Below are 26,553 nucleotides of genomic sequence, written 5' to 3' on the forward strand. Positions count from 1 at the left end.
TCAACCCTTTTCCATTTAAACTGAACTCCTGGCTTGAGCTTTCTGTTGCCGGTCATTACAGAAGCAGCTGGGAACTGAGCCCCAAGGCATCTCCCTGTGTATTTCTGACAAAAAGTGTTGGTGTTCCACCTAGGGCCGACTGTTGCCGTGAGCTTCTGTTCAGCTCACCTGCCTGTGGCTCTGCTTCCTCGGCCAGCCAAGCGCCATTTCTTTTACTGGCTTCAGTTCATGGCACCGTGTGCTGAACTCGCTTCTCACGTTTTGTAACGCGGCTTCTTCATGTGAAACAGGGAAGGCTGCTTTTGTGGTTACGCTTCAAGCTTCATCTCCAAGCTGTTTTCAGAGAACAGTGATGCTGTTGGAGAACATCGGCGCTCTCTTCCCATTAACACTGCCTTTATCTCACACAAACTCATCAGAGCTTTTTAACTAAATGGGAGATGCCAGTTAAACTTCTTTAGGGGAAAAAGGAGGGCAAAGCTTTAATACAGTACAGGAATAAAGACCTTTATAATGACATTTTATTCAGAAAACAGTCTGTATAAAAATATTTACAAATATTTTGAATTTCTAAGTTGAAATAAAATGCTATTCCTATGTCCAAATCTAGATTTTCTTTCTCCTGGTATGTTTTTTCCCCTCCTCCTCTTGTGTTCTCACAGTAAAGGCACCTATTGAGCACTGACCTGCTGCCTGAGCAGTACCGAGCCCTGTGCCCAGCGATTGCATAGGGGGAGAGGTTTGTATACACTGTTTCAGCAGAAACTTGAGCATTTGCAAGGAGACTGGGGGGGCCTCCCTCTTCCCCCACCTCTCCCGGAGGAGCAGGATCGCTCAGGGGCTCTGCCAGGTGGGTCAGCCGCGAGGTCAGGCCAGGCTGGTCTTGGGACCCTCCAGTGTGTCAAATTTTGCTTCCACAATGTAACAATTTTGACTCAGCGCCAAAGTAGTGGGCTTCCACTTCTCAACTCTGTAGCGAGCCACAATGCTGTTACATCTGCATGAGTCTTCCGAAATACAGATGGAAATTCGCATCAGGTCACGTAGAAGATGTATTCTTTTAAACTCTTATTTTGAGTGTACACGGTGCTTTTCTGTTACTGATCATTTAATATAAAGTAAGCAGTGCGTAACTCTAGAATATAGTTCTGGATAAAACCTCATTTTGAGCTCTCTGCTTGAGGGAAAAGTACAAAATCCAGCCCATTTTCAAGGGGTCTTGTAATGCTGCCAACAAATGCTGGTGGCTGCCACGGGCAAAGGCTTCTGCAGAGCCCCATCACCATCCTCAGGGCCCCGTGGCAGCTCTGTCATATGAGCACTAGGAACCAGCTGCCCATTTCTCATAATCCTAGTCTGTAAACAAGCGCGCTTGTATGGTGCTGCTCACTGTTACCTATATATGCCGTGAGAAACAACCGTTCTCTTGTAGCCATCACTGCGGTACAAATCTAAACCACACAAAACCATATTTGACCAGAACTAAACATTACTCATCCATCACCTTGAAAAGGGACTTGAAATACTCTCTGGATTGTAACATAGATACTATTTACAAAAAGGTAATTTACCTCTGTCATTTTTCTTTTGGTTTAGAGCCTAAACACATGATACAAAAGAAATATTTAATACTTACAGAAAGGACTGGCTTTAAATAACAGGCTCAAGGTTAGAGAATATGCTGCTAACGGTTAGTTGTGATGGAGCTCACAATAAATTACCGAGAGTGCTCTGAATAACCACAAAAGTTTTAAACAGCCACTACTTCTGTGATTAGTTGACAGGTGTTGAATTCAGCGTGCACTACAGACACACGCCATGCACGTCAAACCCACACTCTGATTTTGCAAACGCCTCTGCACATGACTCAACAGCTGGAGAGCCCTCAGCTGTAGGAGCTGGTGTGCAGACCTGGACCCACACGCGTGCCCACTGCGGGAAATGGAGACATGTGAAACCGTCCTCTTGTAAGTGGCACCTTCCCCTTGGCAAAGCGGCAGCTCCTGCCAACAGAGGAGAAGTACTGGCGGTGCCGTTAGGAACTGAGGGTGGCGTTATGCTGCTCCAGCTGCTTCCGTATTTGTGACTAGAACAGAAAGAGACAATCCATTGCTGTTTGTCTGCATGCCTGTGGGTGTGGTTGAGCATGATCAACCCAAATACTGCTATTTTTAAGGAAGTAACACTCTTAAGCCTTTACATTGTCTTCTCATTGCTTCCTTCATGACTCGTCATGTGCGGTCTGTGCTGATGCTCCATAGTGTTTACCATCTACCCAATGACATCCTTAAAGATGGAAGTAATTTCTTCTTTGTAATGCGTATGTGTGTTAAAAGGGCATCCCAAAAATGCTAAAGCAGGTTTGCATGCAGCTACATTATGCAAAAACTGCGTATTCCAATCTAGTTGGCCTGGAAGCCAGAACAAGTACTCCCTTCTTGCAGATATGGAGAACGGTAGCACTTGGGTGCTACAGAATCAGTTTTATGAGGTTTTACGATGGCAGCACCAAGGGCACTGCTGCCTGAGGTGTACAGCCACGGAACACTGCACGTCAACTTACCAGTTTCCATCGCAGTATTTTAATCCACTCGTCAGCTTCTATTCCGGTTTTTGCGCACAGATAGTACGTCCTTAGTGGGAATACTAAACTGTAAGTAAACAATTAAAACTATTCCTTAATTTGCTACAACAACTCGTAGTTCTTCCTAAAAGTGAACCCAGCTGGCCTGAACCAAGTTGTTTAGACAGAGGAGGCCGTGCTCCCTCCCATTCAGTCAGCGGGAGGGAGGTTAGGCAAGAACGGCTTACAGTCATTCACAGCTCGGGGAGCCGCTGCCCCAGCCCCGTATGGACAACACACCCGCATCTGGGCACAGGAGCGGTTACTGCGTGCGCCGTAGCGATGTTTGAGCTGGGAACGGGACCGTACCTAAGTTCCATGGGTTCGGGTGATGATTATACATGCTTCCAGAATTAGGAAATGTCCACTACACATAGGCCTACACCCTTCGTCCTTGCCAAGAGAAAACCCTTTTGGCAGCAGTAATTTGGCAAAACATTCCAGGACAGAGGTTTGTCTGACAGAAACAGATTCGTGAGTTAGAGGACAATCAGAGTTGCAACCAGCAAGGGAGCTTTCAGAAGCACCCAGTGGTTACATTTCAAGCTTCCCTGGCTATTTTGACATTTCCAGCAAGGTGGAAAAAGCACAGCAACTTACCAGAAACAATTGACTCTTTCCTGGGAATAGTCAAATTGCACAGCTGAGCATTCAGTCAAGTCAAGTGCCCGGATCGGTTCTGTGGCCTTGAAAATAAAATCGTTTTAAAATAGGAACATATGAAAACAGTAGATAATGCTAGTTTGGTTTATCTTCAATGCACCTAGACCTTTATGGGCACACGAGGTTTTTCCAGGCATAGGTGCAATAGCTGTAAGACCGTAAACCCAAACTAGCAAACGTAACGTCAGGACTAATGTGAGATGAATTGAACTGAATATAAAAACACCAGAACAGTCAGTTCAGATCGAGAAAAAACACACAGGCGATGTGTACTGCGGGAAAGTTTGAGCTAGATGCAGACTGCTGAGGGCTTGGTTGATGCACTATAACCTAACTGGCACAGTATCAAATCTGGTATAATTTCCAGCTAAGGTTTACAGAGATATAGGGATGGTTAAAGGTCTTATCAGGCCTAGCCAGCTGTTGGAGATTTAATTAATTCCTAAGTGCTTTAAAAGGATGAAGCTGGGTAGGGAGAAATGTAGAAGCAGAGCTAGAGCAGTGCTTGCTGCAGGAGGGATGAGGCTTGCTGTGTGAGCAGTGTGTGTATAGCTGATGCTCTTGGGACAGGCCCAGGAGTGCGCAGGTGCAGGGATGCAGACTGACTGTGTATGGCTACAACACCTCTCCCTTAGGAGTTTTGTTCTGTGTAAACTGTGAGAGTCCTCCTTTGATTCGTTTCACTCGGCCTCGCCCTCTTGAGCTCCTTGCAAGAGGCAGCTGAAGTGGAAGAGCAGCTTGCCCTCTGCCCAGGTGGCCTTAGCTGTTCCTGTGGTCCCTCATCAGATGCATGGAGGTGCCTGTTGTTCTCTCACCTTTCCTTATGTTTTCCTATGGCTTAGTAGCTGTCAGTTACACACTGCGCTAGAAGAAAGTCACTTATACTGAAGCCTGCTAACAAATGCCATCCCAGGGCCACCAGCAAGTCACTCGCCTGTAGGTATCTGCTACCACACAGCAACAATAGCAGTGCCAGGAGCTGCTGCCCACAGTCCTGACAGAGACACCTTCTTCACCTGGTAAGTCACAAATGCTGCTCGAATGTTTGAAGAGCTGCCCTTTGAAATCTTATCCTGGAAACTTAACTCAAGTTGGCTTGAACTGAAATGAAAACTGTTGGAAGGTGCCATAAATATGTAACTGTTTATAAATGGTAATGTTTGGTAAGAGAGGGCAGTTGTGTATGCTGTTGTGTTAAAACCTGTTGATGCTTGAAATAGGGCTTGGCAGAAGTAAACAGTTTGTCTGTGTCTACAGAGGAACCCTAACTAGAGGTTTTGCAAGGGTGGAGAAACTCTAGAGGTATTTCTTATTTTTACTCAGTTTAAGATTGAATGGAACAGCAACTGTAAGGACAAATTGTTTTTCCTGGATGCAGCAGGTTAACCTATGGCAGAGTGCTAGGAAGGAAGGTATTTTTCAGTGAATGGTTTTCTATGTATAGTGTGCAACCACTTGAAATAAAAGAATGAAATTAAGGAATGCAAAATATACTAGTAGTATTTGCAGAAATATTTTAATAGCACTGCTATCTGTTAGGTTGCATGTCAAAGCTACCAATAAAAACTGATAGCTTAAAATTCATGGTAAACAACTCTGTCTAGTAGGTAAGACTGACAGAGCACAGTAAATGTTTTCTAGCTGTAAAACTTTCTAACCTCCTCTCGTTGAAGTCATCAGCAAAACTCTGACTTTATTAGAAAGGTGTCACCCCTCTGACAGCATGGGAAGCTTTAGCTCGGGAAGCTGTGATGCAGACGCGGGAAGCCAGAGAGATGAGGAGGCTGCAGCTGCCTCTGTAGAGGTTTAAAGAGTAGAACTGGTGTTTGCTACTTACTGTCTGATCTTTGAAATACTTAAGTTCATTCCTATGCAGTGTAAACCACCTTGTCTTCCAATTCTGAAAGATCAAGAAGAGATGGTAATTGTCTTGTGAGAATTTAGTGGAATGCTTCTTTGGAAAGAAAAACCTTTAAAGCTGTTGACTTGCTCTGGTTTACAGTCATGCTTTGTTGTTGTTGCTCAAAACACAAATGGTTCCTCTCTGCAGGGGAATGCAGGTGGAGCTATTTCAGCTCCACATTGCCTCTAGCTTCTGTGGGTGGCTGCAGAGTGAAAGCAAGGAGTAAGAGTTTTCCTTACCTTGACTATTTTGCCTTGTTTTATCAAATATCCTTCCTTTGTACCAAGCTGTGAAGTGAGAAGGAAAGGGATCGGGGTTAGTGACTGAGCTGTGCTTCTATTTCCCACATCTTTGCCTACACCTGTAAGATGAAAGAGCAGCCTGTTTTTGGGGAACCTTCCCGTGGCCGCACGCCTTGTCCTCACTCCCGTGCTCCCCCCACACTCTGGATCCACCACTAGGGTAAACACAGACCTGCACTAGCGATGAAGGCAATCTCTGAGACCATGTCTCCCTCAGGAAGCTTCTGGCTTGCATCTTCTCAACCAACCACAGCAAAATACTTGCGATTACAGTTTATTTAGTAAAGCTAGTTTGTTGTCTCAGTGCATGTTGTAAACAGAAGTGCCTGGGGTTTACCGCGTAGTGGAATTACCCACAGAAATCACTCTTGAAATGCAAGGCAGCGAGGTGAATGATGTTTTACTTAGGCATTCTCTTCTCTCAAACAGCCGTACGTTCAAGAGGAAAAACCTGTTACATTCAATATGCTTACTGAGAAATTGTTTGTTGAACCGTTTCTCTGCAATGATGAGTGACACTGGGACCTTCTGACTTCTCAGATACTCATTGAAACTCTGTGGTACCGCCCTAATTGTGAGACTGCTGATCTCAGAAAACCAAATTCTTGCCAAGTTAATTACTACTTCCTCTTCAAAAAATACTGCCTTTTTATTGGTTGTATGTGGAAGTCAAGTTCCTTTGGAGGTTACAGTAGAACTCAGCCACGAAGGGCTAGTTGTGAGAGACAGAAGTAATACGTATTAATGTAACTCTTTGTCTTTTTCTCCAAAAATATACTATGTCATTAAAAATTTCCTCTCTGTTCTGAGCAATACTGCTCTGGAACAACCACCTGTCTTGCTAGATATGAATTACTAGGGATTTAAAGTCTCTAATTACTGTCCAAGTGAGTCACAGATGTCACAGCAGGTGGTCCAAATGGATATGAAGATGTTCTCTTGTTTCTCACACCAGTAAGGTGTAGCTTTTAACATGACACAGCTTTTTACTGTGCTCAAAATTACTCAGGCTGAGAGGGTGGAGGCTCTTCTGTCGTATCGCTCTATTTTGGGTTTAAGACTGTGTTGGAACACTGCAAACTGTCTTCCTGCTTTAAGGCAAGGTGATTCTAAAATAATAAAATCCAACTATGGAAATGCCAAAAAACCCTTTTGAGTAATGTGCCTATCAGGATACAGATATTATTAACTTGGTTGTACCACACTTCTGTTTGGGGTTTCCTTTTCCAAATGTGTCCCTGCCTGTCTAGCACATCTTTGAAAATTTTTTTCAAAAGGTCACTTTTTAACTGACCTAGAAAGTCAGAGATGCTCTTTCCTTCCTCCCAGTTGTGAAGGATGCTGTATATTGCGAACTGGGCAAAATAATTCTAACAAGCAAAGACAACTGCAAAAAATAATAGTAAGTTATGAATTTATGTCTGTCAGGACTCTTGTTTCCTGTCGTCTAATCCTCATCATCACAGTGAGACAAAACATGGTAAATCCTGTAGCTTTTACTGTTTTGCTATTTAGTGTATTCCTTCCCTCACCTGTGGGTGGAGAGAGAGACACCACTGGATGTAAAGGATGTTTGGCAAAACAAGGGCTTGCTGTGCAACCCGACATACCTATTGTTGCACAGAGCCTGATGAGTGTTGTCAGAAAGATGTGAGAAGTGTTGTGCTTGTTTTTTGTGGTGTGTTTGGTTTTTTAAAATTCCTGATAATGTTACTGGTAAGATGGCATTCTGAAAGGAAGATAATAGGAGAATGAAAAACTTTTATATGTTCCTTGTTTGGATGGTGAGGCTTACCTAGGTTAGCTGCAGACAATGTTTTGCCAGTGACAGCACTGCAGGTCTCAGTGACAACACCTGTGAAAGGCTTTATTTGTCTTGGGACTGTACCTGGTGAGGTCTGTGTTTGTTTTGCCTTGCTCAGCAAAGACTTCCTGCATTTACGAACCCATAAAAGGATGAATTTATTGGTGTTATTGCATAGTTCACTCCAACAGTCATACTAAACTCGAACCAGGAGAAGCACCCCTTGCACCAGAACATAACTTACTGAAGGAGCATTTGGAACAAGATCACTTTCTGTCCTTCCCGTCTGCATCGCTGTGTGAACTCGGACAGACTCATAAATGGAAGGTTCTTCCACTTTCCGTGGGTAGGGATGCTTCAATACAATTAAGGTTCCTGGAGAGAAAAAGAGCAGGAGTAAGTCACCTGGCAAGACAGTCTTAGAAAATAATTGTCACTAGTTCCCAGTTTGTAGCATGATTAACTTTAGCTCTTATATCTTTTTAATTTTAGGAAAAGGTAATAACCTCCCCAGGATCTCTGTGACACTGCCTGTAAGGGGTTTTCCTTGAACAGGGGCAGGACTCAGGCCACATCCACATCAGGAAACAATCAGATGCTACAAATGACTCTCCCATACTGATAAAACTAGACAAATACTTCTAATGTGCATCATCTGAATAGTTTAGACTTTATGAAGGGTATTTTCCATGAAAATCCAGACATGCAAACTACAGAGGGGCACTTGCTGTTGTATTCGTTTGCCCAGTCTCACTTCCTTGGCTCTACTGTGTTGCTCAGAGCCCTCAATGCCTTGGGCGCTTGGATCTTGCCTAATTCCATCCCTGTACAATGCGAGTCAATTTGTTCTTACATCTCTGAAACAATAGCGAAAACCCTCTTTGTTTCTTCTAAGCAGTAGGTAATTAAACCCCTTCTGCAATGCATGGTAAGTGGCAACAAAACAAGACAGCAACAGGACAGGACCATCAGACAACCCTCAAAGGCAGGTGTTTCCTACCCTGCTTGAACCTGCTTTCCAGCCAGGGAGTAACTAGGTAATGTGGAACAAGTTGAAACACAGATTTCATAGTTACCAAACACTTACAGCTGAAATGCTGACGCATGTGTGATCAAGGTTTGATTCGTGACTTTCTGCCTGACGTGGTAGAAAGGGGGATCTTTTTCACTGCGTTTGTGAAGATGTGACTACAAACATTATCAGGCCTGTTCATATGCAACTGTGAAAACTGTAAATATATACTGTGCCTTTTTAAAACCTATGAAATTACTAGTGCTTGCAGGGAATCCCTTGACACATTAAATTCCTCTCCTGCGCAGGAGGCTGGCTGGGGGGGTAAGCAGGAAGCTAGACTAGATATGAGGCTATAACAGTCATCTTGGTTTTGCCAACAATCCACTGCTTGCTGCGTAAGTCACTTAATCTGTCAGAGCTTCGGATGCAGCCTTCCCAACAGTAAGCCCACATTACCATTGCCTATAACTGTTTTACCATAGGTCTTTCCAGTTAGTAACATTCTGATTATAGCCATTCTTTGTTTTCCAAATAAGGTCATGTTTATTGCACGTTCTCTGCAAAAAGCTGTGTTCTCGATAGTGAATCTATTACACTATTCACAATAGTGAAGAACCTCCTTAAAATAGTAACTGCTACACCACCTAATCTCATGCTTTAAAAATAATGTCACAGCATGCCAAATGCTGCTCCATTTGCATTTTATGCTGATATTGTCAGCCCTTAAAGAGGAGGGATGCTAGAATTGGTAAGAACTTGGACTTGAAACCTGCAGGTGACTGAATAATTTAAAAGTGAAATAAAGTTTAAAGTATATATTTTAATGGGAAGGGCTGCAAAGGGAAGTGGAAAAATTGTATTTGAAGTAACCAACTGAAATCTGTTTGCAGGCACAGGGGGTGTATGCAAATATGATATGTTCAACTTGCAATAGGTAAAAAGTCAAAATTAGTTTAATTTTCTCTGGCCTTACAGGAAAAAAAATGCTTTACCACTTAAAATGAAATTGAGAACACCCCCATTACCAGTCTACAGAAAGTAATCTTAAACCGTTGCACAGAATCAGAATACCATCATCTGTACAGAATGCATAAAGACACCTGTTGCCGAACTGAGAGGAATAGTTTAACATTTTATACAGTACTTGTTTTCTTGTAAGTCCTTCATGTTTCTTCTCCACAAAAGATACTTGTACAGAATCATCTGGTAACTGTATAAAAGAAGTAGTAAAAGCTGCACTGAAGCAAGAGTCTTCTTGCATGTTTGTGCGTGATATCTATTTCTAAGGAAGAATGAAAATTAGTCCCATTGTTGGAAATGGTAGCTTCAAGTGACTGACTTTTTTGTCTGGGTAATGACTTAAAGTTTTTATGTTTTCAAAATAGCTTAGGTAAAAAAAACTGATAAACAAAGCAAACAGGTAAGAATAATATATTGACCTTGTCACTTTGAATAAAGACAGAAATATAGAAATATGATAGTATATTGCTTTAACATTGTTACTGAATAGATTCAGCTTGCCTCTTCAATAAACCATCTCACAGAACACAGCAGCCCTAATTTCCTTTTAATTATCTGTAGTTCAGAAGGAAGAAGAGTACACATTATACTGCAGAAAAGTAGATGTGAGTCCATGTAGCAATCCGGAGTGGCAAAGCTGCAGTAAGACAAGATTTGTCGGTCTTGAAGCACAAACCCCTGCAGCTGTCCCAGTAGGAAAGAACCACTGTGCTCCATAGAACAGTTTGCAGAGGTGCAGGCCTGTGTGTTCAAGTACTGATCAAAGCGAGTCCGGTATGCCTCTTCAGACACAAAACTAGCTCCAGCGAGACAAAATTTACATGGAAGATAGTGGAAACCATTACATATTCTGTCTCGTGGGTCTCTGTCTTATAAAATCCTGCCCATGAGCAAGGAGGAGATGAAAAATGCTATCATGCCGTCTCATTCCCGATCTCACAGTGTTTCTATACAAAATTGTTTGTAAGTACAACAAGGAATAACTTGTTATTGGTCCAACTACTTTCTACTAATGCCTGAGCCAAAGGTCACTTGTTGCTTTTCACTGAAAGTAAGCGTGGCCTAAGAAATCAGGCTGTATTTTTGGCCCTTCTGCCAACCTGCTGTGTGACCCTGTGTTGGGCTGGTCATTCTGCTGTGCTGACACTTGTCTTAGAGTGGGCTCTGATGACCCTCTACTCCCTTTTTGGTATAAATTGGTTACCACCCAGGAGACCTTTGACACCTGTATCTGATGGAACATTGCCTGAGCCACTAACTGTCTCTTCCACTCTACTGCTATCCATGGTAAGGTAAGGTGGAAGGTTTCTTGATGTGATGTTCAAATGGCTTTTCTTACTCTGTAGCACATCCAACTTAAAGAGGTTTCACAGAGCCAGCAGAATCTGATTAGGGAGCTTTAAGGTGACAAGTGAGCCCATCATTCAGCAGTGGTGATCCTGTGCACAGGGCTCACATAACACCGATGCCTTGATTACTAATGTCTGTAACACGGGCAGTGAAAGAATGGGGAAATACAAGCTTTATATGTCAACTGAAACCTTTACAGCGTTAGACCTGTGGGTGCATATCTGATTTCACAGGAAAAACAGCTTACTGGGACAAAAAGATACATGTAGGAACTCTGTGTTCAAAGCACTCTTTAAAGCAACTTAGAAAAATAATGCTTTGAAAGATGAAAGTGCCATATTGAGTGTATCACTGCATTTTTCTTGGAGGGGGAGGAGGGAAGTTGCAAAGCCCCCTTTGAATTTAATGCTTGTGTTACAAGAGCACTGGTGTGTATTTAGTGTGTGACATATTACAGTTATTGCATGTGACAGCAATTATTTAACTGGTCACTTGCATATATAATTAGTACCAGTCTATGCGTTATTTGCATACACATTCTACACAGGAGACTGAAGTTTCTGGCACTAACTTGTACTGATGCATCTTCAACTGTTACATTTGAATCTAAACCTAAAACTGGCATTATCATGATAATATGTATCTGTTTCTCCATGGAGTCAGGTCTGGTGGTGTTCAACACTCTTGCAGGAATCAAGTTTAATCTTTTGACTCTTAATTCAGGTAGCATGTTGGCTGCTAAAGAAGCCTGTGATTTTCTTTCTTTTTCTTAAAAACAAGACAAATCAATGTGATGGCAGATGGCATCAGCAGGCTGATCCACTGTAGACAGAAAGGGAGAGGTAATACAGGACACACTCCCTCCGGGAAACATACCACTCCAGACTTCTTCTTTGGATGAATAGTGTAGCTGAACAATTTCAAGTCCTTCTTCTATTTATTCTTACTGGGGGATTTCAACCTTGTAGATGAACATGTATTTGCTCACTAAACACCCCGCTTTGGTTTTGCCCTTTTTGAGAAGGTTCTGCTCCTCCCAGTACATGCGTATTTTGAAATGCTTCCTTCTGTCTCTGAGAAATCAAAAGGAGGTCATGCCCCTGGTTAGCAAAAACCCAGTAAGCTTACATGTAGTTTGTCTCCAGAGTACTTGAAAGAGTTTTTGAAGAGGAACATCTTAGATACTTGAGGTTAATACAAATATGAATTTCTGAAGCGGAATGCTTCAGCAGTAGAACTACCTGATAACACATCCAAAGCTCCTTTTGCCCGGATCTCCGTGAAGCATGACTACAAACGTGTTCATACAAACATATGGTTCTCCTTACCTGTTTCACTTCCAATTAAAGGCTGATTTGCAAAATGCATGACTAGTTCTTTCAAGCTAGAAAATTCATTAAATCCAAATTTGAATGAAGTTCCTGTATGTTCAATGTGGAAGTGTTTCACAGAATCTTTTCCCCTAAAAAAAAAAAAGGAAATTTTAAATTTTGTCAAGGCATAAATGCCAAATACATTTGGCATGTATAACCCTTCCATAGCAGCTTCCATACAGGAAATCTGGTCCAGATCACAGGCTGACAGTCACTGTCCTAGCATTAATACTACTGCTATTACTGTCCCTCACTAATACTCAATACATCTCAGACTCAAATTTATTAAGAAAAATCTAATTGCTGCTTCACAGACAGGAGCTTATGAAAGTCTAGAAAGGCTAAGTAAATTAAATTAACTCTTATGGCAATCAATAAAAAGATTACAAACGAGGTTTCCAGCCTTCTGGCTAACCAGGATGATATCCCTTCACTTACCAGGCTTTAGTCTTGACGGTGTATACCTATATTACTCGTTATATGTCTTACTTCTCAGGCAGCACCCCAATCTCATTGAAAATATCTCCTGTTTCTCTTTCAAAAATAGACTGGCTCCTTTTTGCAGCCAAACAAGGTTATTAGGATTGAATAACCTAACTTTAGATACCTAAGGCTTTAGAAATTGTCTGCTTTTCCTCTGTACTCAGACAAATGGTTCCTCTATGGTGGGCAATGTCAAACATGAACCAGGGTCCTTAGTCAGGGAAGTAACAGCTTTTGTTTATGAAAGCTGATGGTATTCAGAGAAGCGTGCAAGGCCTCACTTCCTTGATGGGCAATTATTTTGACTTCAGAAGACACTGAAGCACTTACTGCAAGTGTATCTCCCATGAAAAAGTTACTTCTGTTAATGTTACTAGCATCCAAAATAGTCCAGAGAGGACTTTGTCTCAGGAAACATGTATGTAGCAAATATACTGAAAATATGATGAAGAAGGGTATTCATAGCATCTTTTCCATTGTTTATTGCCAATTCCACAGGAGATTATAATTTCAAACAGGAATTTAAACAAATATTTATCTTTGAACAGTACTTGTGATATTGTAGAATGTCTTTCGATTGACTTCCTACACATTTTGTGCTACAGTCAGCTGAGACACAATGTGTGCAAGCTAAGTGCAGATGCCCTACAACAGCCGCTGTGACTCTGCTGCAGTGACAGGGGTTTCATCTTTTCATTTAATTTCACAATAATACAATGTTGCAATGAGAGTAGCATCTACTCTATTTCCTAGCTCCTTTTTAAAGTTGGCTAATTTAGCTGGGGGAAGGGATTTCAGGCAATATGGGAACCCTCTTCTTACAGCTGTCAATAAAAACCTCAAGAGATGCCTAAGCATTGTTTCCTTTTAAAACAAACTATAATAATGACTGAAGTTCCTTGTGAGGCAGAAAGTAAAAGCTATAGAAGACATTTTAGGAGAGAAAGAATATGACAGCTAGAATTGCCAAAGTCATCCTTTCTACAAAAAGGTATCAGAATTACTTATTCTAAAATTAAGTTATAATATTAGTCAAAAAATGGAAAGGAAAACTTACAACAAAAACAAAGGTAAACAAACAGTAGAAAATTATTAAAACATTTTAAAATCAAAATCGGTATTTCAAAGGAGCTGTACCACCAAAAAACTAATGTAACAGAACAAAAGACCAAACTCCAGATGGGGATATTCAGTTCATATCATAACACAATAAATTAACTCTTGTTCCTACATGGAGAGCTGAACAGGAGATTAGAATTGACCTGATGCAGACTTTTCTAGGTCTTCTAAGGCTAGAATTTGTTAAAGCAGCAAATTTATTTTCACTAACTAATAATTAAACTAACACTTTAGCTTTTGTTTCCTATTAATAGAACAACTATTTAAATTCTATTTTATTACAGTAAGCTGTTTTCTGAGTGCCTTTTAAAACTATCTTCCATATATATATTTTTTTTTAAATTGTCTGAGGTAGATTACCTCAAATAATATTTAGTTACATTTTAAAGTCAAAAAATATTAACCAGCAAGACAATGATTCATTTTAAATTACTTTTTTTAAAGGAAAGCTATTACTTATAAATACTACTGTTCATTTTCCCCAAGACTTGCCTCAATTCAGTCATCGCTACTCTGAATACTCATTTTGTAACGTCACCTTCAGATCTGTTGGGCACCGCCCCAAGCTCGTGCATAAATGTCTGTCTATAGTGGTAATAACTTCAGCAGTGTATGTATAGGCACACTTGCTCATGGGTCTTCTGTCAGAGATGAGTGAAGCATGTTTCTGTCAGTGTTAGGTTGATGGTTGGACTCAATGATCTGAAAGGTCCCTTCCAACCCAGGCAATTCTATGATTCTATGCCTTTTATACCTTTGGGTATAATCTCCTTCTTGGGAGATTCTTTAAACGTGATTCAGCAGTGAAGTACCCAGGCCAGGCTACCTGTGCTCTGTATGAGCTGTGTCCTGAACTGATGTAAATTGCTGTCACTGACTTCAAGGGCCTGATGTCTGTCACTTGCAAAATGCTGTTCAAATCAGTCATGCATTACTGGCTAACACTGAGTTTTAGCCCAGAACGGAGGAGTAAAACGATCCGCTCAAACACCAGATCACCTCTCAGAGATGATGGTTCCTGTTCAGTGATCCAGAAACTGGTGAAGGTAGCGTGCCTATTAACTGTTATATTTACTACTACCCTCACCATAAAATTCTCCTACTCCCATCAGCTGTTTCTTAAAGTCTTGTAACTGCCATAAAGAATTTTATCATGCAGACTGAAAATCCACAGCCAATCCATGGAATGATGTTTTTCACCACTAAGATTAATTCATAGTTTGGAAAAATGAGAACAATTTTCAAATCCAATCAAAAATATTTTTTTTCTTCTAACAAAATGTCATGCAGCAGAATTACACACGGATTAATACCAATATATTAGGAATACTTATTAAAATAGTTTGAGCCCTAGGAAGCAATCTGCAGGTCATCTCAATGCATGAGACATGCAAACAAACATGGGAGTAAGTGAATATTGTAGAACTGCTAGCTGTGCAGCATTAGATAAATCCACTTGTGTCATACTCTACCTTACAGAGAGGGAGTATAAATCTTCCCTTTCATTACTCTTCCTCAAGAGATAGCTTCCATCCTGCCCATTGGAAAGCAGCAGCGCTTCTGCTGCATGTCGGGTGAGATTATCATGATACCACCTGGGAAGACACAAGGGATTCAAGCATCATTCGCTCAGCTCTTAACTGACAGTTTCTGCCACGTTGTGGAGCCGAGTTAGAGAAAGAGGAAGGACTGCAACTAACACTGCTACAGTTTTGAGTTACCATCCTTTTCGTAGGTGCACACAGGTTAAACAGAACTCTGCCCCCTTCAGCATCCTCCTTTTGATGCACTCAGGAAACCATTTATTTTTGCTAACTACAAAGTTGTGTACAAACAGCTGACAGTTTGCTGAATCTAAAAAACCCCTGCGAATTCTACTTGCATGAGCAACAAATTACCCAGGTCTATGCTGATAAGGTGAAAGCAATTTTGAGGGGTATACAGGATCCTCTGTCTATTTTCAGAATCTGTACTTCCTGACATATCTACATGCTTTGGTACGCTTCCTCTTTTGGGGCAAACAGGCAACACTTAAATTCCTCCCAAGCTCTATTTCCCGCAACTCGGTTCATCTGCACTGCTAAGATCTGCAATCAAACACATTTGCCTAAGCTTAAAATTTTCATTTGAAGAATAACCTTTTTAGAAGAAGGAACAGAGGAAGGGACCAAAATTAACTGACAGAATTTGAAGTGAAAATTTAAGAAATTTCAACATTGTTGCAGGAAAACATCTACACGGCTGCTTCATTTAACTTCAGTTAAAACTGACTTCATTCATCATTTTTTTTAATATGAAAAATTCCACAGAAAATCCACAGAAAAAAATCCTGCAAAAAAGACCATGAAATATTGTTTATGGCTTCGTTTCCATACAGAATAATTCACAACAGAAACACTTGATTTCTTTCAATAGAAAAGGGTCTCATTAGAAATGATCCTGAGACCGAACGCAAAAAAAGAGCCACAGCTATAAAAGGCTGGAGTGCCAATCCTGTAAGAGATGCCACATGCAGATATTAACAATAGTTATATACACACACCAGAACCTCTGGTGCAGAAGGAGGCGGCGATACTGTACCCAGGGCACAGCTCTGCAGGGAACATGCTTCTCCCCTTGTCTCTATGTGGAATGGTGCCGAGTGTCTTTCCCCTTCCTTTAAACTGTGTGCGCCTGCAGTATTGGGGTCAAAGTCTATTACTGTTTCAGACAGAGAAATACAGTTTGACTGAAAGCAGAAGTGTGACTGCAGCACTTTCTGGTATTTGTATCATGGCAGTCTTCAGACTGAAATGAGGTGTAATTGTATACTCTTTCTCCTTATCTGTTCATTGCAAGTTGCCACTTGGCATCTCACACAGTTTTATCTCTGAATTTAGACGGCTGCCTACTTGAAAGGCCAGCTGGCTGACAAATTGCTTTTTAAGAGACTCCAGACTGTTAACCCTGTGGAAGACAAGATCCATGTGAAATTCAATACAGGCAGGGTGTTGCTGCTTTGGCTCTAGAACGTGCTCTGTGGACCATCTACACAGTAGAACAAAATAATGAATATTTAAAGATCAAAGTGCCATCCTCTGAAACACCTGTTAGGCGAAATCCGCTTTGGGATTAACTGCCCAAGTGACAGTCAAAGGTTAGATCCTGATGTGATGAGGATCATACCAGCATGTACACTTGGCCAGACATGCAGCCGAGAAGACAATGTTGTGTTTTGGGTGGAATTTCCTAACACTATCTTTCTCACTTCTGTGCAAAAGAAACATACGTTGGGAAAATCTGTAAATGGTCATTTTCATAAAGGAGGCATATTCAGTTTGTGGTTGCTCGTAAGTGTGCTGTTACTTTATTTCCAAAAAGCCTTTTACTAAGATTTTAAAATAGAAGTCACAAGTATAAAAGATACCGTGTTTAAAGCTACTTTCTTTTTACACATAGAAGGCCAGTGACTAACGAAATGTTACCAATATGCAAAAAACCCCAAACCATCCAACCACAAATCAACAACAAAAACCCACCCACTGAATTGGGAAAATAACATTGTTTTAAATGCAGTTTTAAATCTTTGCTGATGAGGTTGCACCACTCCTCTTGCCTAAATAATGCTGTCTCAGACAAAAATCCCTCAAATATTACTGTGTTCCTCTTGCTCAGCTTAAAAAATAGATGTGAGACAATAGTACAGATCTTAATGCCAAAGTGACTGTGTTACACACGGCTATTCTTCTTCTCCTCCTGACTGTCACAGGTGGTTCAATCAGTGACAACTGTCAGGTTACCTGGATATTCCACTCTGAAAATGGTCACTCAAAATTTGTTCCAATTGCATGAACGCAGGTAAAAATTTAAAATGCTGTGAAAAATTTAGCATTTGCACACAGACACCAGGAAGGTAAATAAATACGCACCTATGCAAAAAGTCTACTCTCCCAATCAAGCCTGCCTGATGACACAAATACAAGTAAACAGGACTAAAAAGAAACCCAAACCCTAACAGTGGTTAGACAGTACTAGATACACTTCTGTTAAACAGAAGGACTCCCCCTCTGACACATACTTAAATTTATCTTATTTACACAAAATCTTGTAGGCAGTTCTTTTGAAATTTGCAGGAAAATCAAGGTGGGAGATATGGCTCATTCAGCATGATGCTGTAAAGGGCAGTCATCTTTCACTTAAGTTTTGGTTGTCTTCTGAGTGATACCTGTGGGAGGAGACTGTTGATAGAAAATATAATACTATATTTACCTTCTTGCCTCCTTGAAACAAAAAATTAATGAAATCAAAAGGTTTTCCAAACACTCATCTGTTTGAAGCCCTTAGCAAGTCCTTCAAAAAGCTGAACTGTCTTAACTCTTTCATTTTGAACCATGGTGCATATCTTGCATATTGGGCTATTTCCAAAGGTCTTCCCAATAGTCATCTTTATTTGACCCAACTTATAGAGTCTTGTATTCTCTACAAAAAAAAATCCAGAAATATGTCCTGTACTTTGACACTTGTCAGGCTGATAATCACTAGTAGTGTAGAAATTACCTGGGGTTTCTGATTCAGATTTCTCTGAAGAACACACAAAAAGAAAGATAGAACAAAGTCCTTCCCCTGCTTCAGAGCCACTTCTGCTGGCTGCCCCTGGCCTTGCATGCTTTCCTGTCTCAAATGCATACACACTTATGGAAGGCTTTTCTTTTCTACTTATTTCATTTCTCCTACAAAAAAAATCCTGCATGCTCCTCCTTTTTGCATTCCTTATCGACTATTTGACTAGCGATCTCAGTTTCAGCTTATAATTGCTGTCATTTATCCATTCTTGTTACTTTAACTTTGTCCTAAATTAGAGTAAATCTCTTTATCCCATATGTGTAAGCATGTTTGTGTTGTCAGTGTGTGTTGTTGAAGGACCGTGCTATTCTTCCTGCTCTTTGGAGTGGAAGAGTCTGCCAGGCCCATGAAAGCATGTCTCTAGATGGGCACACAGCCCTAGTGAGATTGCCTTTGTTTCTCTTTGGAAAATAAAGCATTTTCAGAAATCAGTCTACTCTCTAGATCAGGTTGCATCGGTGACAGTGTAGGAAGGGCTTTATGACACTGCTGTTAAGAGGAGGAGGAGAATGGAAGGAGACACACAGTGCCCCAGAGAACCAAAGCTCATCAGAGCGCACAGCCTTGCTCTAAGGATCTGCCCACCCAGTCACTAGTGGGGGTCCCCCGTGGGGTAAGCTGGTGACTGCCACAGTATGAGCCATGTCTATGCTGGCTGGCTGTACCACTGCAGCTATGCTAATCATCACAACTCCAGAATAGGGGACACTCACGTTAAAATCTTCTCTTTCATTACGATGTCTGTGTAGCTAATGCAGTGCCTAGACCTCCCTACACAGTGGTGATGAGGAGGAGTATGTTACAGCAATGTTTGGGGTGGGAAACTCCCTCTTCGGGTAAGAATATCATCCTCAAAATGTGCAATTTTCTTTAATAATTCAAGATGTTTCAATGAAAAAAGTTAATGAAACTTCATTTCTCTGTCCCCTGTAGATGAGACCGCCTTTAGGTATGGCATCTGTCATTTCTGATTATGCTGTTGACAAAGAAATCATATGGATATTTTGCAAAACATTTCTGCCCATGTAAATAGGGGCTGGTGAATAAAGCTGTCGCTGGCATCAGGTAGATTAACTTTTTAACAACACCGGAATACACAAGGAACACAAGGATGAATGTTTAATGACCTGGATGATTCTCTTGTCAGCCATTTCTATGTGCAAACTGCGTAACACCCAGTAGAAACGCTTGCTTTTCTTCCTCGTAGAACTGAAAGACAGCTAGCGCCAGAAGAGAGGACAGATAGAAGTTCTGATGGCTTTTGTTTTTATTGTCTGGAATGATGACTCTGAGGTACACCCAGCTAATCAGATAAAGCAGCAGGCAGAGGTCAGGCTTATTTTTTGTGTCCTTACCACATTATTTTCTCAGATAGTTATAGCCTGGATAGAGTTAGGAACTGCGTGCATGTTTGGCTTGCTTTTGTAAAGAGTCAGGCAATTCAAAGTTCCTTCTCTGAAGCAGGAAGGAGATTCTCAGTATTCAGCTGGGTGATCTTTCTGCTCCCTCCCCAGAAGCTCCATCGCAGAAGGTGCAATACTGATGGTGCTCCTGGGTGGGTGACCATCCCTGCGGAAAGCACCTCGGCTGCCTGAGCTGCAGGAGCCCTGCAGAAATGCAGTAAATCTAATTAATCTCTCTTCTGTTTCTGAAAGGGAACAGAGATCCACACGAGGGAGAGATGGTCCGGATGTGCTCTCAGTAGGACTTCAATATTATTCAGAGCAGTTATTTACCCTGAGGGTTGGTGGGTTTTTTGGTGGTGTAGATGTTGGCAAGTTTTGCACCTTTTTTCATATTTTAAAAAAAAATCTTTGACCACAATGAGTTGAATTTTCTTACACTTTAAAACTATATACTAGCCTCAAAGACGCATTACCATTCTTAGTTAAAAGCAGTAGTACACTGTAATGCTTGATGGAGTGAGTGGGAAAGCACTGATTTATCTACTTTGGCCAGACGCAATGATCTTCATGTGCCTGTCCGCCAAAAATCACAGTACAAAACAATGTCACTAGTTCTCTGTTATCTGCGTGCTGGATTTCAGATCAGATCTGCCAAGGCTTGTTTGGTTGTTTTTTCATTTTATTTTAACTTTTTTCCTAATATCAAACCCTAGAAGCATTACCTATCATCTTAAAGTCGCAAAGGGCTCTTTGTACCTCACATCAGTAGAAGTGAAGTTTTGGCAATGTTTTTAATAGCATATGAGTTGACAGAGCTCTAGAGAATCTACAAAAGGGTGAGAATGCTAAGATAGAAGTTATAGGTGGCATTCAACCAAAATTGCTATTTATTAGACATCCTTTCAACATGTCACACTGAAACACTTAATTATGCACCTATGTAAAGTACTTCATTGGAATAAAAGGGTGCCATATTCAGAAGTATAAGGAAGTAACATCAGTGTATCCAGCCTTAAAGTTCATGTCTTCTAACTGTAGGCTTTCACTAGTTCAGCTTCTGCTTTTCACTTCCATTTTCTCACCCCCTTCTCTCAACGGCCTTGGTTCTGATTTTCACCCAGTTCTTTTGCCCGCTCTCTAGCTGTTGTAATTTTACCCTTGTTTATATTAGAAATATAGATGAAGGAAAAAAATTCTTATGACCATTTGCCCTGTCCTGTCATATGAGTTCCTCAATTCTCCAACTCTGTCATCATCTGATCTAGGCCTGCGGTCTGATTTCTCTTCTCTTACTAAAACTAAGCATGAAGTGTATTGTTTAGTCTTACCAAATACCATCTGTCATTGTACTGTCAAACCTGGAGCTGGAGGAACGTAAAAGCTATGCTGCAAGGGATGATAAACAACATTTGGACTGCGTTACAAAAACTTGTTTCCTCTCGCCCCATTCTGTTCACCTCCAAAAGGCAAACAGTGTCACCAAAGCTATGCTATGCTGGGACGGAAGCTGTGTTACCAGACCAGTCTGTAAATACTCGGATGACGAGATATTCCACATTCTCACCTCTTGCGCAAATAAAGTGAACTGCAATGTGGAATTCCCCAAACTCGCATCGTATGTGATCAGCTACAGCAGTTTCACACTGCAGTGCGCAGGCTGTCCTTTTGGCAGTAACAGCAATAAATGCGATTGGAAAAAGACTTGACCTCAGCAATAGACAAAGGGACCTTCAAAGAAGAATCACAATGTCCATTTCCTTTTCCGTTAAGCCAAGATGCTTGTATCTCTTTTGTCAAACTTCAGTGCTCCCTTTTAAATATTTTCTTAGTTTTAGGGAAGAAGTTAATGCATGAGATAACAGGTTTTTAACAACTTGTTCTGATTTTCATCTACCTTTTCATTAGGCATTAGTTCCACCTATAAACACATTGACAATGAAGCTGACAGTAATCTGAATTTTCACTTTGAACTCTTGATTGTTTGACCACCCAAACTCTCCAAATAAATACAAGCCATCACAGACTGAATGAAATAGTTAAAAAAAAAAAAAGGCTAAACACACCCCTCTTCCTTTCTTTTGTTGTGAGGTCAGAAAGTTCATCTTTACTAATACTGAGGCCTGGAGAAAAACAATCCAATCTGATAAAACAGCTGTATATATGTCTAGATCTTTCAGTGACTGTGATTGTCCCTGATGATAACTGGGATTCTTAAATCTTATTTCTTGATCTTTTTTTGGTGACAGATGGGATACTTCTAGAGCAGGGGTAAAATAAAGGTGGGGTTTGAATATATGGATTTTTTGGTTTTTTCCTCTCCCTCCCTCCTGCCTTGCTCTCACCAGCTCTGATACTCTCAGTGTAATTACAGGGGCATTAATCTAGAACAGCCCAGCAAATACCAGGTCCTGCAAACCTAGCAGATAGTTAGACAGGTTTTACACTGTACACCCATCTCCATTGCTGTCAACTTTCCATTTTGATGAGCAGTGGAACTGGTAATTTACGAGGATACCCTGGTACCCCATCTCCTTTCTCTTAAAGAAAAAATGCTTCCCATTTCACACTTCTTCAAAGCTTTAACTTCTTTGATTTTTGCACAGTAAAGCAGAAGCTCTAAAACAACCTGCTTCAAATTCCCCCCAAAGATATGTGAATGTCAAAGCTGCTCCTCATTTGAATGACCCTTGTCTCTGTTGGTCTTTACTACTTCCTCAGCAGAATCAGATCTCAGTTGTGCTAGACACTATGTTGGGTGTAAGGGGACCTCAGCACTGTGATAGCACCGGGGACTGAGTTTAGGGTTTTGGTGGCTGAGAATTTAATGTTATGGTCTGGAAAGTGACATACCTACTTCTCACAGCTGAAACATCATTTACAGTAAGAGATCTTTTAGACTATGCTACCAGAATGTTTGGTGTGTGAGGACTTCTTGGTCCTGTTCAGAAAAAAAAGCATTAAAAAGTGGCTTTACTAGTAGATGAAAAAAGGGCTTTGTTTAATGATTTGAAGGAAATCTTTCCTTGGCGTTGCTTATTCACCTTTAGTGCATTTAACTCAACACACTGTCCTGAAGGAGATGCTCTGGTATTTTGTGGTAGGGTGAAAAGTTTAGGTTTTACATTGGAGTGGAAATAAAACAGAGAACCTACAGCTTTCAAAATGTGTATTTGTAGCCTTCTCATTTGTAGTCTTTCCTTCTCGCTGCTACCACGTCAGGTACCACATCAAGCTGCAGGCCTACAAGATCATCTATGAGGACGAAATCCTTGCCAAACAGCAAGGCTGTTTAGAAGTACAGGTTACTGGCATAAATCAACTCAGGCCATATATAGTCTAAATGAATAAAAGTCTGGCAATTAGAAATCATGCTTCCCACAGCAGCTGCAACACTTTTTTTTTTTTTAATTTTTTTTTTTCCCTGTAGATACTTTTGTAGGGTGAGTGTAATCTTACAGATGAAAAGGAAAAGTATATAATTGCCACTCTGGGTACCATTGCAAAGTGCTACTTCGTGTCATATGTGTTACATGCTTCAGTAACAGGCACTTAATTAACAGGTTCTTCTAAATTTGGGAAAATACCAGCAGTGTGGGGATACTAATTCCAAGTCTCTTTGTTACACTCCAATTTCTTCACTAAGTGAATTAATCACAAAAAAACCCCATGATTTGGTCCTTATCCATAAGTACCCAGGAAGCAAAAACCTTTACTTTTTTCATCTGTTGTTTTTGAATGCAGACATCAGAGCCTTTTTGCCTTTTCAGTATCTTCACTGGCCCTTCTTCTGCTTTGTCTCCCCTTGCTTTGGTGTCACTGATTGTTCCCACCCTGGCCTCCCAGCGCCCACCTGTGCCGCTCCTCCAGCCCGCGTTTCTCCCCACCGACGGCAACACCGCCTGTGGAAAAAGTAGCCTGAGCCTTCCTCCAGTAAAAAGCAAAACTAACTGGCAGACAAAATGGGACAGGGAGCGAGGTCTGTTGCAACCTTCGGCCTTCCTTTTCGCTCCTCGGGTTTCGCTTTTGAGCGAGGGAGACATCCTTGGAACGGCTGTGAACCGTCCACCATTCTTGCTGCCGAAGCCTGAGGTGCTCTGGGGAAGCCTGCTGCCTCCCAGGGCCCAGCAAGGAGCGGCCGGCATGGCGCCCGGGATGGCGGCCCTCTGGGCCAGGGCCCAGGCCAAGCTACGGGATGGCCGAGAGGACAGCACAGCTCTGCAGGCGGGGAGGACAGGCAGCTCTGAGGGCAAGCTCTGGGTCTGGTGCTCCCCTGAGACGCGGGCAAGCAGCGTGGCACAACCACAGGTGCTCTTGCTGATGGAGAAGGTTGCAATGTTGCAAAGATTCTGTGAGTGAAGCTGTAGCCCCCTTGCCTCTTATTCTCCACTACATTTGAAACACCTGCCAGCTCTGTAATCTTTCTATTACTTATTTCTCCCGCTCACCTGTGGCACGCCAGCATCCTCTGTACATGGGAGCCTGCCACCCTTTCAAACCTGCCTCAGGGACAAGGTGCCGTGCTTCTGAGCGGCTGCACACTATGCACGAAGCCCTTTGGTGCACTCGTTAAAACAACCCCCAGTTTATGTTATTCCTCACTTCATTACCGAATCCAGCAGCAAGACCCAGCGGATCTCACCCTGCCAGCTCTCCTCGGGTAGCCCGACACCACCCGAGGGCCGCCATTTCGGATGGGGACCCCCCCCGCGCCCCTCAGCCGCCCCCGGGCTTGGGCGGGGGCCGCCATTTCGTGACGCCCCTCCTGTCCGTCTACCCCCCGCGACGGCCGCTCACCCGAGCGCCTCCAGCTCCTCGTCCAGCGGCGCGGCGGGACGCGGCTCCCGGCGCTGGGTCATGGTCCCGCTGAGGGACGACGGCTGCCCGCCGCCGCCTCCGCGGGCCGCTGAGGAAGTGGGCGGACGGGGCGGCACCTCCCCGGGCGTTGCCGTCCCGCCTGGCCGCCGCGGAGCGCCCCGTCCCGGGGAGGTCCGCCCCGGCCCCGACGGCGGGGAAGTGACCCCCTTCTTCCCCGACGCTTTTCGCTCCCGCCCCGGCCCTGTCAGCGGGCCTGGCGCCTCAGCAGGGGCGGCCGGAGCCCCCCGGGTGGCCAGCGGTGCCCATTGTGCGCCATGTCCCTCCCATACAATAATTCATATTTCCAGTTACTTTAATCCGTACATTCCAGAAGTTCATGTTCTTAAGTGTTACGTGCATGTTCATTTTTCTCTTGCCATGGGTGCCCTGCTGTGTCCGCCAAGGAAGTCGGTGGAGGTTTCTGAGTGTTACGCGGCATCCATCCTTCCAAACACTGCATACTAGAGGGATTTTGTATTCCCCAGCACTTCATGGGCAGTAATTGGTACAGGTCTGGCAAATTCTTTAACAAACTTCTTTGGCAAAAAGGCAGGACTCCAATGTAAAAGAGGAATAAAGGGCTATTTTCCTGTCACACACACTGAAGTTTTCATCCGGTATCCAGTACTGGAAATAAGTAGTTTCCAGAAGAACTGATAATTAAGGAGGCCCGAACAGCCATTATTTTCTCATAAGCAATCATAATGGACAGCACGCTCAGTGTGGAGCTAAGGCTTATTTGGCACAGGCTCATTAAAAGCCTGCTGCTCCTGATGGTCTTGGGGAATCAATTTTGGAAGAGCTTTTCTAGCCTCCCGAACGGGAAAAGCTTCGCAGAGTTTCCATATGTCAGATCAGACTGTCCTGCTGTTTGAGCCTGTAATTGCGCTTTCCCTGGCTGCAAAGTGCTCTGCTCCTGTACTTGACTGTTTGTCTTGGCAGCCAAACGTTCAGATACAGATTTCACAAATAAGCTATTTCTTTTTCCTTATTAGGAAAAAATATTTGTTTTATTTTATTTTTTATTAGGAAAAAAAATATTATTCTTTCTGAGTTTGTCTCTTCCTCTACTGCTTATTGAAAGCTTGTGATCTGACACTGTCTTTGGTAAACCGATCCTGAAATCTACAACCTTTGGTGTATTTCTGTTGACATCTCCACATTTTGCTTGTATTTGCTGTATAGATTTATTTGTTATTGTTCTCCTCTTCTGAAAGCTGCGGTGTTTGTTTTCAGCAGTGCTGAACCCAGGTTATCTTGTTTATCTGTGTTATTGAAAGACGCAGAAAAGCGGTTATCGAAATTTCTGGGTTACAGAGGGAAAAGCAGAGAAAGAAAAATTAAGTAAATTCCAGGCAACAAAGAGCCACAACTAAATTTTAGTGGATTCTAGTTACATCACAAGTTGTCTTAAAAGTTCAACATTGCAGGCTGAAAGGTGGTTTCCAGCCCTTTCATACCACCAGTGCATTGTGGTGGGAGAGGGTTCCCATCTGGGAGCAGATGCTTCCCCTTACTCTGCACCTGAGAGTGCAATGTTTCCTCTTCGTTTGCAGAAAAAAAAAAAAAAAGCAGAAATTGTACTCTCGTGCAGCACGGATCAACCTTCCCTGTAATGAAGTCTGCTTGATTTTGTTTTTTTAACATGCATTAGCCACAGGACAGGAAGGCTACAGATTGCCAGCTTGCGTTTCCCAAAAGCCAACATACTTTAATGTCAGGGTTTTGGTCCCTTCCCCAAACATAAGCATCTCTGTTGCAGGACTTGGTTTCATGTCTGGTTTTAGCACTGCACAGAGCAGACCTGTAGATAGCAGCAGTGCTCTAGGGCTCGCTGCTCAGACCAGAGCACTGCTGAGTTAAAAAGAATAATCTTGAAGTCTTACTTGAGTAATTGCCCCATCTCATGAAAAAAAGCCCAAACCAAACCCCATTGTTTTAATTTCAGATCATGATTAAACAGAAGGAAAACTATGGTCAGCAAAACGGGAAGGGGAAGGCCAATAATGATTGATACGTATGTAATTATCCATTGT

At 42.2% G+C, this 26,553-nt stretch overlaps 1 protein-coding gene across 1 annotated transcript; it reads right to left on the bottom strand.

Moving 5' to 3' along the window:
• Positions 1-487: 487 nt before the first annotated feature.
• Positions 488-24,688, bottom strand: DAPP1 (dual adaptor of phosphotyrosine and 3-phosphoinositides 1). Its single transcript, XM_074589488.1, has 9 exons — positions 24,458-24,688; positions 15,128-15,250; positions 12,009-12,142; positions 7,540-7,670; positions 5,429-5,476; positions 5,124-5,186; positions 3,224-3,309; positions 2,564-2,651; positions 488-2,086 (listed from the first exon to the last, which is right to left on the bottom strand). The coding sequence occupies exons 1-9, from the start codon at positions 24,517-24,519 to the stop codon at positions 2,036-2,038; spliced, it is 786 nt and encodes a 261-aa protein (XP_074445589.1). The 5' UTR covers positions 24,520-24,688; the 3' UTR covers positions 488-2,035.
• Positions 24,689-26,553: the final 1,865 nt, after the last annotated feature.

The sequence above is a fragment of the Larus michahellis genome, chromosome 5, assembly GCF_964199755.1.
Source record: "Larus michahellis chromosome 5, bLarMic1.1, whole genome shotgun sequence".
Taxonomy (NCBI): domain Eukaryota; kingdom Metazoa; phylum Chordata; class Aves; order Charadriiformes; family Laridae; genus Larus; species Larus michahellis.